The sequence below is a fragment of the Leptinotarsa decemlineata genome, unplaced genomic scaffold (genome assembly GCF_025532065.1).
Source record: "Leptinotarsa decemlineata unplaced genomic scaffold, Ldec_3_MD MMD2_tig00026340_RagTag_RagTag, whole genome shotgun sequence".
Lineage (NCBI taxonomy): Eukaryota > Metazoa > Arthropoda > Insecta > Coleoptera > Chrysomelidae > Leptinotarsa > Leptinotarsa decemlineata.
The window spans coordinates 13,611,363-13,623,930 of NW_027412694.1; the positions used below are offsets into that span (position 1 = coordinate 13,611,363).

The window sequence follows — 12,568 nt, forward strand, 5'->3', positions numbered from 1 at the left end:
GACGTTTTTGATCATGTGACGGAGTCATACTTTACAACTTATGTTTCTTGCTTATATACTGCATACTGTATAATGTATATTATTATATACAGTGTCATCCCCAAAGTATGCACCATATGGGAAACGTATTTATGCAGGGTTTTTCGACAAAAAGCTATTCTTGATAAAAGTTTGTGCATCACTTAAAACTGAAAATGCACTAACAAAATATAGTGAAATACACGTAATATATGTCGTATACAGGATGGTGTCTATCGTTTTAGCAAGTTTTTTTTCGTTTTTAAAAAAATGGTAAAAAATTAAAACTTCACTTAGATGGCCCCATGACTTCAAATCTGAATGTATTTTTCAATGTTGAACAACTTTTCTAAATAATATTTCCAGAGATTTTCCAAAATAAGGGTACTTTACTCTTGTCTCAAAATCAAATATTTGAAGGCTCCTCGTATATTACATGTGTCCAACTGCATTTTGTTATCGTATGTTCAGTTTTAGGGAATGCACAAACTTTTATCAAGAATAACTTTTTGTCGAAAAACCCTTAATAAATAAATTTCCCATATGGTGCATACTTTGGGGATGACAGTGTATAATGATAATCGTATTGTATTTGTTCATGATTTTCTTCATCTCAGTTACAATTTCTATCGGAATCGATTCACAGTTATGATGAAATTCTGAATATGAGAACTTTTTAGTGAAAAACATAATGAACATATGTTCTAAAAATAATATTCTGCAGTAGAAAATTCAATCAATCCTTCTACTAAACTTGTTATCTTGGTGATATGCTGAAAATATTTTCTACCGAATGATAAGGAACAAATATTATGCCAGAAATGAGACAAAAAAAAATGAAATAATATTTTTACTCAAAAGTATATTACGAAATGTGACCACGTGAATTTATAAAATACATCCCCTGTTAGAAATTCGATGAAATTCTCAATATTCTTTTTCAGGTATGAAGTTTCCAGTATTTTTCAGACACACTGTGCATATTGATGCTTATCACCACGATAAATTATTGTTTGAAACGAAGTGAGAATTTATAAACGGACCATTGCCAAAAATGTAGATTGGACACAACCGTGCTAAATCTACTTGAACAAAATATGCCAAGCGTAAAAATAATTACAAATATTTAACAGTTACAAATGTGTTTGGTGAGAAAAAATGTCTAGGCAGTGTTGTAAATGTATCAACGAACGATATATCGACACTCCCAATCTTATGTTATTGTTATAAATGATTAAATATTGTCATTCAAAAAATACGATCATCATTGAACTCATTAGACTAGAGACCATACCTCAGTTTCATTCAGCTTTCCCTGTTTGTTAATTTGTTGGTTTGTTCTTTTATTTTTTCATTCATTTGGGTCAAATTTAATAATTAATATTTGACTCCTGTGGATAGATAGATCTGATAATTGGTACACACATTTAGTTTTGATGACAATACAATTCAATTAATTCTTCATCAATGTAAATTCAAGATAGCAGCAGCTACAAGAAGACGGATTACATTTTTTTTTTCATAACTACCTCAATATGGGTATAAAATGCTAGGGCTCGACTAGTAGAATAGTAGTATATTTTGGAAAAGATGCTAATTTAAAATGGCCGCAGATACAAAATGGCAAAATACATATTCTTTCACAACTAACTCAATATGGGTATTAGATGACAGGGCTTGACTAGTAGAATAGTAGTATACTTTCAGAATGATACGAATTCAAGATGGACGCAGCTACAAAATGGCGACTTGCATATTACCTTGTAATACTGAGGCACTGAATGAACTGAGAAAATGAGAAGAATTGAGCAACAAAATCAGAAACTGAAAATTTGAAAATAAAATGATTGAAAAGAATGTTTATGTTATGCGGTATTATTGAAAAAAATATATAAAACTGGTAGCAGTCATCAAACTACTCTCATCAGCAATTCACAGCATAGATCAGTTACAATAATAATTAAATCGTTGGGCGTAGTATTTACATATTTACTCTAGCATCATTGGATGAGAGGAAGTGAATGTTATCTATGATAATAATTGAACAGTTTTCATAATTTTTTTTTCTAGATACGTTTCGTAATAGCTCAGTCCATTCCTAATTCATTTGGAAATTAATGAGCTGTTCAAAATAAGACGCACTACTTCCGAAGTGACCTCATCCTCTGAAACGCAATTAGCCTAACAAATATACCACTGTTTAGGACTATCTATCATATATAACAAAAGCATTCCAAAGTTATGAAATATACAGTGTGTAAAAGCCAAATGGAATAAATTCATCATTTTGGTTACGGTACATATTTTAACAAAATTTCGAAAAACGTCATCTTTCCATTATAATTTGACATACTTCACCGAAAAAAGGCTACCCCTACCTTCAACCCCCCTAAAATGACAGGTACAACCCCCAATTTTTAAATGAGAAGTAAAGGTTTGTGATATATCGTATGATAGGTCTCTTCATTCTTTATTCAAAAATTTTATCGCTTTCAAGTTCATTGCAACAATTAATGCACTGTTTGGAACCTTCGGTGGAGTAACGAATATCACTGGAGTTTTTTCCCAATACCTTGGAAACATCCTAATCTCGAATAAAACTGTCTTCTAACATTATTTAACATATCAGGCGTGATCGACCTAAGCGCAAGCGTTATTCGTTCTTTTATCTGAAGGATCAGTTTTGTACACATTGCTGTTTACATATACCCATAAAAAGAAATGTAATTATGAAAGAGCAGGTGATCGCGCTGGCCATTCATTCAATACATGTGCCCCTATTCATCGATTGGGAAATGTTGTATAGAGGTATTGCCGAATATTAACTGGGTAATGTGATGATCCAACCTGCTGAAACCATATCAGGATATAAATTTGGTAAGCTAAGAATGGCATCATTTTGAAGTTGCCATCAATGAGAAAGGGACCAATGGTATGGTTTCCTACAATCACTACCTAAACATTAACATTTTAAGGGTATTTTCTCTCAACCGCTGAGGATGTTCAGTTGACCAGTAGCGGCAATTTTGCCGATTAGCATGACCATTAAGAGACAAAGTTCAGAAAAGGGCAACTTTTCAGCCTTCTTTTTCACAGAATAAACTATTTAAAAACACAAGCATTTATTCACTAGGTCACCTTTACACCTTATTCCTCCTTTTTTCACACTTTTCACTTCAATAATCAACATTTTTTCAATAAAAATGTTAAAAAATGTACAGAGCTGCTTTTTGATTACATATCTCTGTATTTTACTTTTTTAAGGTTAATGGAATGGTTGGTACGACTGATGCAGTCCATATTCCTAAAGTAATTCAAATGTTTTTTACCTCCATTCTTTATACCGTAAATTGGTTTTTGGTGGTTTATTACGAATTTGAAATAGTAGGCGGCGGCAAATACCAACTGCTTTTTTTCTGAAATGTCACTAATAACCAACCTTAAAATAGAAGAATGTCACCAGGAGGAGCATTCGTTTTTAAATTGAGTTTTTTATAAGAAAAATGTTAATTATTGAAGTGAAAAGTGTCAAAGAAGGAGGAATAAGGTGTAAAGGTCACCTAGTGAATAGATGCTTGTGTTTTTAAATACACACATCGGAAAAGTCTAGGGATATTTTTATAACATACTAAATATCATAAAAATAAATGCATAAGGTCGTTTAATTTCGATTAAATTGGTACACTCGACCACCCTGTAGATTTCTATGGGTTGAACAAAGCCTGCAAAAACGGTAACTAATCTTTTATCAAGTTTTTTACAAACTGTAGGTTTTCGGCTAAAATGAATAATCTGAAAGTGTCGAGTTTGTACATTCTATGCAGTTCTTGCTCAGCAATTGAACTGGAAATATTGTGCTTCAACATGGAACGCCACCACTTACCATTGGCTGAGATGAATAGAGCTGTAGGGCTTCTTCAAGGTGGCATACGACAAAATGATGTAGCTCTTCGTTTGGGGGTCTCCCAAAGTGTTATCAGTCGATTGTGGCGGCGTTTCCGTGAAACTGGCAGTCCAGCCGAACAACATCCAGGGCGAGGACGCGCTACAACTGCAGTTCAAGACCGATTTTTGGTCTTAACCGCAAGAAGACAACCGAGAATCACAGCACCTGAGTTGGTTAACGTGTTGCAGCAGACGCACCAAGTAACCATTGGTCGTGATACTGTCAGAAATCGACTGCATGAAGCAGATCTCCACAATAGAAGGCCACTTAGATGTCCACTTTGTCGAGAGGCAATCGCGGTAGAAGATTAGAGTGGTGTCAAGAACATCAACACTGGGATGCAAATGATTGGACCAGAGTTTTGTTTACAGACGAATCCAGATTTGGATTTCACCCAGATTCTCGTCGAGTAAGACTGTGGAGACGACTTGGAAATAATGAACGTTTGAGACACGTCCAGGAAGTCCACACATACAGAGGTGGTACAGTAATGCTATGGGGCGGAATCACGATCGGCGGCAGAACCGATCTCGTTCTTCCAAATCGCTCCCTTACACCTCGACAGTACCTCGACACCATTCTTCTATCTATCGTCCGTCCGTTTGCTGGTGCTGTTGGTGAAAACTTCCACCTAATGCCAGGTAATGCTCGTCCACATGTCGCGCGTCTAGTGACTGACTGGCTCACCAACGAAGGAGTTGATGTATTGCCATGGCCAGCACAATCACCGGACCTGAATCCCATCGAGCATGTTTCAATTGAGAGAGCTTTTAATCGCTGAATGGGCAAATGTACCTCAACAAGACATTGACAATCTCATTTTGTAGATGCACGATAGATGTTCGGCCGTAATAAACCAGCGTGGAGGCTATACTTTGTACTGATTTCATTTTTTTTTTTGTATTATGATTTTTTTTCGGGGTGCCAAAGAAGAGCCATATTTTTTTTTAGTTTTGCTTATATGCGCACTCAGTATTTTTGACCATTTAATAAATTTTGTTGTAAGTTACATTCGTTTAATAATCACCCGTCAACTTTCTTTTTCCCTAAAGCGATCTAAAAAAAAATTATTGCCATTTTTAAAAATATCCCTAGACCTTTCCGATGTGTGTAGTTTAATTTGTGAAAAAGACGGCTGAAAAGTTGTCTTTTGTGAACTTTGAAGGGCCGTAAATAAGGGAGAGCGCCGCTTTTTTCTCTCGGATTCCTAATCTACGCATCAAAATACGTAAGTACACTCAAAAAATTTTTCAAAATCGCCAGGTGCCTTCAAAACGAAAATTAACCACATCTTCTTAGTGGATGATATTGTTATCCAACATGTCCATCATTTGCTCACAAAAATAAGTTCTCTTATCAAAATCGTCTGGGCTAATATTTGATGTAGTGCAGGCATGTCTACTCGATGTATGTGGGTTTTCCTCAAACTCAATCATCACATTTGAGTTCATCACTCATTGCATTTTTACCTTTCATTCGACGGGGTTTGACGGTAGGGGTGGTCTTTTTTCGTTGAAGTATATTAAATTATAATTTGAATTTGACAGGTTTCGGAATTTTGTTAAAATATGTATTGTAACCAAAATATAATGAATTTATTCCATTTGGATTTTAAACACTGTATTTTCCATAATTTTGGAATACTTTTGTTATATATGATAGATAGTCCTAAACAGTGGTATATTTGTTAGGCTTATTGAGCTTCAGAGGATGAGGTCACCTTGGAAGTAGTGCGTCTGGTTAATGGACTGACACCTATCAGAAAACAACTACTCCCCTGGCTAATACCACGAAGGGCGTTGGATTATATCCGACAGGTGTCAGTGCAGGATTCTTCACTGAAGTTATTCCTGCATATGCTGTTGGCGATACAACTGCCGCAGTTGCGGTGGAGGGCTGAATAGACCCACTCACTATGGACCTAACCTAATCTAACCAGACCTAACAATCCAATTTTTTTGTTCAACTTTTATTGGAGCACGTTCAACAACACACAGAATGGCAGTTGAATCTGTATAAAATGTTGTGGGAACAACTCAACTGAGTGCCCAAAAATAGTGGCATACGATGATTGTACTCTGAGTCAGAAAAATGTTCATAAGTGGTACAAGCTTTCCACACAAGGTCGAAAGATGTAAAGACGAAGTTTGCCCTGGGCGCCTCGGCACATCAACAACCGATGAAAATGTTGAATAACTCAAAAAAATTGTTATAGGAAATCGTCGGATCACTATTAGGCAAATTGCTGAGGAGGTTGGCCCATGCCATGCAATTTTTCCGAAAATATAGGACATGAAGAATGCGGCAGCGAAGTTCGTTCTGAAATTTCCAAATTTTGAAAAAAAAACCGTCGCATGAGCACCGCTCAGTAATTCTTGAAAGACGTCAAGGAGATCTAGACTGGCCTAAAAGGGTCATAACTGGTTACGAATCTTCGTTATATGGTTATGACATCGAATCCAATGTCAAATCATCCCAATGGTAGAGCCCATGAGAGCCAAGGTCAAAAGAAGCACACTCGAGTTAAATCAAATGTCAGGGTTTTCTCCGATTGCCTTTAGGTAGTGCATCAGGAGTTTATGCCACATAGTCGTACGGTCAATAGGGAGTATTGAAGTTTTGTGCCGCCTGCAGGTAGCAATACAAAAAAATCTTCCGGTATTGTGTAAAAGCAATTCATGGTTTTTGTATCACGATAATGCACCTGTTCACTCGTAATTTTTTCACCGAAAACAACACCATAATCATGTCTCAGCACCGTATTCAGCAGATTTGCCCCCCTGCGATTTCTTTCTGTTTCCAAGTTCGAAGAGACCTATGAAAAGACAGTGTTTTTGCGACGATTAAGGAGATAAAAACCGAATCACTGAGCGAGCTCAAGGACATATCAAAAAGTGCAAATCAGATCTGCTTCGTGGATCACAAAAACGCTGGCACAAGTGTATTATATCTGAGGGAGGATACTCTAAACGGGACAAACTAGAAATTGATGAATGAATGCATACTTTTTGGAAAATTTCAAACTCACCCTATATTGCAGAACAGACAGCGTATATCTAATATTAGTAAGTTGTTGTATAGTATAGGTTAATTAATTCAATTCTAATAGTAGGAAGAAAGTAACTGTTGTCAAAAACTAACTGCAATGTAAGTTATCGAATTGATTAAAAAAAAGGTTTGGAAAGAAACTGCGAAGGGCCGCAAAAAATAATAGAGGAGTGCGAATTTCCCCCCTCGAGACAAGACTTTTCAGTGAGCAACTGATTTGTTGATCAATCACAAAGCAATAATAGAAAGACAACAACGTATCAACCTTGTTCAGTGGCCTTTTTCTCCAACTTTGCTATAATTTTCACTATCTCCCCGTGTGCTATACTGTTCATGATAACTGAAAACACAGCACTCTCACGAAGACATTTGATCAACAATAACTTTGCAACAAGAAAAAGTAACACTTTGTGCACAATTCCACGACACAATATAAAACGCATCTGCGCCTTTGGGGCTGTTTCACATTTTCCTAAAATCACAACACACGCACACAAACACACACGAGTGTTTTTTTGACGCGCACGAAAAAATGTTGAGCCTCTCTCTGTATTCCTGTTGAGTAGCTTTAATGTACTGACATACCCGAGTGATATAAATACCAAGCTCTGGCTTAGGAAACTATTTTCGTATCTTCAAACACTCGTTAACCTTTTTTTCGTCCGGTTTATTTTATGTCGGCTCCGCGATTTTCACAGGTTGGTTGGAAATTTGTGGTCGGGGATGTGTTCGGATAAAATGAACTCTCGGTTTATTTCCTATGAAACATCAATGTCATTCCAGAAGGGATATTTAATTCATACGTCGCAGTACTTCTGCGGGGTGACAAAACATTTGCCGAATATTTTATCACAGGTAAATTTTATCGGCAAATGAGTATTGTCACGAAACTATGGCCAAATAAGTGGATCAGTCACGCGTAGTATCAAATAAAAATGTAAATTGGAGGATGAATATTTCATCAAGAGAGTTATTCTGTGAAAGATATTATTTTTGTGGAATAGTCAATGTTCCTTGTTGTTATTTGTGTTTCTAGTGTTCCAACTGTGGCTGCTCATCGTTATGAGATAAACCTCATAACTCAGTACAACTCGAACTTCAGTGTTTAAAAACTCTTTCATTTGGAGAACGACGTTCATGTGGATGTGGATATAATCTCCAGTTATTCAAATTCAATGTGAATCACTACTATCGCACAGGCTCCGTTTATAGAGCGCCTTGAGGATTTTTCTGTAAGGCTTATAGGATTAATTTATAAACACTGGACTTTTTGTAGGTTCATATTAAGCAGAGGAGAACTTTTCATTTTGCTTTCCTATACTTAGGAACAGATTTTCTGTTGATCTACAGTGTAACTATTAAAGTGCGCACCACATGGAAAACTTTTTTTTCGAAAAGATTCAATGAAGTTTAACTTCGGCACTTGTTTGTGCTTTAAATTTAACCCAAAATGATGCGGCCAACTGCGACCCACCGACGTTCAATGTTTGTCAAATTCAACTTTTGTTTTGAAAAAAATTGAAAAAGTGCATTTCTAGATCGAATTTAACAAAAAGTTACTTGAAAAAGTTGTGTCTACGGCAATTTTATATCCATATGCCAAATTTTATGCAACTAGGATGAAGTTAACGTTTTGCTTATTTTTGATAACCAGAAAAGTGAGAATCTCTGGAAGGGAGATTGACTGGCAAGCGCGGGTAAAGTACCTCGGCCTTTTGATAGACCGTAGGCTCACTTGGAACCCGCACATTATGTACGTCAAATCTAAGATCGAGGGTCGGATAGCCAGTCTGTACCCTCTGATCAATAGAAAATCAAAGATGAGTTTAAAAAACAAAATTACGATCTATAACACGATGTTCAAGCCTGTCATCATGTACGCTTCAGGCGTCTGGGGACAAGCGGCTCCGTCCAACATTTCCATTTTGGAAAGGTTGCAAAATAAGTTGATTGGGATGATTGTGAATGCTCCTTGGTTCGTGCGGAATGAAGCCATCCGCAGAGATTTGCAGCTGCCTTCCATTCGGCAGTCCATTCAGTCGAGGAATGAGAGAGTTTTCGAAAAAACGGAAACTCATGAAAACCCGTTAGTTAGGGAAGCCACAGATTATGCTGTAGACGACCCCTCCCGATATAGAAGGCCCCGACACTCTGTCGAATGAGGCCCTCATGTCCCCCGTTAACGGACGAATAACTTTTTCATCCATCCCACCCCAGCCTGGTAGGGGTATCCCGTGAAGGGCGGCACTGATGTCTAAGGACTTCATGCTGTCACCAATTCAGTCATGAACCCATTGGTCCCTCTCAAGACCCAAAAGGGTAGGGGAGCTGGTCTCCAAACCTGGACGAAATCACGATGACATTCTGTCTATTCTTTTTCTATTTATCACTCATAAAATTCTCTTTCATAGTAATTGAAGTAGAGTGAGGAGTGAAATACAGAATTTTAGTAATGTCATACATTAGTGTTAGGAATCACACGTTATAAGGTAAGACCCCGTTAGTCCTTAGCTCGCACAAGTTTCTCAATTTCAGAGAGTTGTCGTTCGATAGCTGATTGACGGAAAAACAGATTTTGAACAGATTTTTATTGATGGGATCTTGTGTATGAAGGGATGGAAGTAACAGATGGTAGCATTAAGTGAACTTTGAACCGATACCGATTCAATGTGTAAAGAATGGAGAAAAATATATGTTTTCCATCACTTTTAATTGTGACTAACGTTACTGCAGTTTAGTTCTATAAGGACATTTTCAAACTCATACATTAAACTTTGAAAATGTCCTTATAGGACGAAACTGCAGTACCGTTGGTTATAAATAAAAGTAGTAAAAAACATATAAAGTTTCAATTCTCTTTTCTTCATTATGATTTCCGACCACGTAGTAACAGCTACATCCATCAATTTATTCAATGTGTGAAGGAAACATTTTTGAGAGAATCTTTCTGTGTCTGGATCCGTCTAATCCGCCTAAGTACACACAGTAGTGATTTAAGTAATTTTTTTTTGAGAATCATTCATTAGGCTGATATAAAATCGTATTTTGAATGCGTTAATTTCAAATAATCGTAGATTCATTAAGATATTTTTCACAATGAGCATGAAAGCATGAGAAGCAAGGCACGCATGAAAGCATAAAAAAGTATTGAAACAGATCAAAACAAGAATGAATCAGAAAATCAACAAAATCGATGAACTTGTCATACGTTGAATATTCATAGGATTGACTATATTCGAGAAGGAGATCGTAATTGATGTGTCTTTCTGGTCTGTAACAGATTGTCCGAGGTCGCTACTGCCGGAGACTGCCGTATTCTTGGATCTCAAAAATCAGATGAGTCTAGTTGAGGTGTCTAAAACACAAGCCATGAATTTTCTTGAAGGAAATGGGATTTCGATCAAAAGTTGTGAGGTTTAGTGCTTCAAACCCTTTGTCACTTCTCTTTTTGAAGCAACAACTGGAAACAGTGGAAAATTCCCGAAATTTTACTCTCTGATTCCTTTTTATAATGACATCGCGAATTCAATAATAATTATTCATTCATTTCAAAGTTGAGGATATGCAAACCCCTATTGAAACTTGTTTTATTGATAACCTTGAAGTGTCTTCTATACCTATTTAACTAAGTTGGTCTACAGGGACAAGTATTTCTAGAAACTTCTTCAGATGGCGTCTGAATAAGAGTATTCAATTTGGTAAGCCTTTTCAACACTTAACTGAATTTCTACGGAAAATGAAGAACCGATCTGTGCCCTTACCTCCACAAATCAACAGCTAGTCATTCCAACTGGGCACAGGTACCTCTTTTATGCTTTCGATCAAAAAACGAGTAAGGAAACGGTAAATTATATCCATTCGTATATGGAAAAACTGATTATGAAATCTGACTATTAGTGATAAGCCAGTCCTCACTCATATACTTCTCACACTAGAAACTTCTAGCCTTCTACTTCTCCACAATTATATTGCAAGCGGGTAACTCTCAAAGAAAGGCAGAAATTGAATATGTTAGTAAAAAGGCCTTCAAAAGGTGTGTATATCATACACACACATTTCCCTTCAGATAATAAATAAATAAGATTTTATTGAAACAACGATAAAAATAAACTAAAAACTACTATAAAAATTTATTGGCGCTCCGGGGCGACTTCGGTGATTCCAGTGGCGCATTTGCTTTTTCAGCTGCAGGAGAACCTGAAAAAACCTGCAGCACTACATCATCTGAAGATCTTGATCCAACAATGTCGTCTCTTTTATAAAACAAAATGAAGGGTGTCTCCAGAGGCTCCAATAAATTCAAAGCATCGTCAGTACACTTCGTGACACGACTATCGTCAAACTTAAACCAGTCCGTTTCGTCTTTGACCAAGGCGTAATAATGACCAAATTCAACGCCAGAACCACAGTGAACAATGACTGCATGAATATTATAATAGTGGTTTGCTAGGTTGAAATGTTCATCTATTTTGAATCTTCCAAAGAGTTTCTTGCTTCCTTTAGAGGTTGAGTCTTGTTTGAAAATCATCAGTGTTATTATTAGATTGACTGGTGCCTCAGCTATACTTGTTTCCTTATAAAATTCAGTTAGATTGGCGCATGTTTGGCAATACAGTCGATCATCACCTGTTGAAAATTCAATTTTCAGATGATTTAATAAATTGGAAAGAGAATTCATCCGAATCTATTTGAAAATAGGTCAATCTAATAATAACACTGATGATTTTCAAACAAGACTCAACCTCTAACGGAAGCAAGAAACTCTTTGGAAGGTTCGAAATAGATGAACATTTCAACCTAGCAGACCACTATTATAATATTCATGCAGTCATTGTTCACTGTGGTTCTGGAGTTGAATTTGGTCATTATTACGCCTTGGTCAAAGAAGAAACGGACTGGTTTAAGTTTGACGATAGTCGTATCACGAAGTGTTCTGGTGATGCATTGAATTTATTGGAGCCTCTGGAGACACCCTACATTTTGTTTTATAAGAGAGAGGACATTGTTGGATCAAGATCTTCAGATGATGTGGTGCTGCAGGTTTTTCCGAGTTTTCCTGCAGCTGAAAAAGCAAATGCGCCACTGGAATCAATGAAGTCGCCCCGGAGCGCCAATTAATTTTTATTGTTGTTTTTATTTTATTTTTATCGTTGTTTTATAATAAAAATATTTCAGGTTATTTGAATAGAAACTAGGTACTGGTAGTATTATTTATTGAAAGCAAAATATAGTGAGATGGCTATGCTAACTCTCTTTCAAATCATAAATGAAAGTTACGTAATACTTTGTTTCATCCATTTGACCGTATTCTTGTATTCATTTAAAAAAAAAATATTCGATAGTCACGAGGTTTTATTTTCGTTTTCTCAAACTTGGTTCTTGAAACAAACTCTCAGCACTAATTCGTCATGAAATACTATTTCCAAAGACTACATTACACATACATATAAGGAAATATATATTTCCAAATCAAATATCGGAAAATTCATCTGTCCCAACCTACATACACAATAAATTTTGCTGAATGCCAGAAAACAACTACTTCCCTGGATAATA

The 12,568-nt window shown here is 36.4% G+C and overlaps 1 protein-coding gene across 9 annotated transcripts in view; it reads right to left on the reverse strand.

The window, feature by feature from the left end:
- Window positions 1-12,568, reverse strand: part of LOC111504205 (potassium voltage-gated channel seizure) — a 741,437-nt gene that overhangs the window by 642,067 nt on the left and 86,802 nt on the right. For 3 of the 9 annotated variants that reach the window (XM_074183658.1, XM_074183662.1, XM_074183657.1), the window contains exon 1: window positions 7,278-7,583. The exons of 3 other annotated variants lie outside the window; for them this stretch is intronic. In XM_074183658.1, the coding sequence (XP_074039759.1) occupies window positions 7,278-7,455 (178 nt within the window). In that variant the 5' untranslated portion in view covers window positions 7,456-7,583. Of the gene's footprint in view, window positions 1-7,277; window positions 7,584-12,568 lie in introns of those variants that run through there. 3 more of the 9 variants (XM_074183661.1, XM_074183660.1, XM_074183659.1) reach the window with 1 other exon arrangement.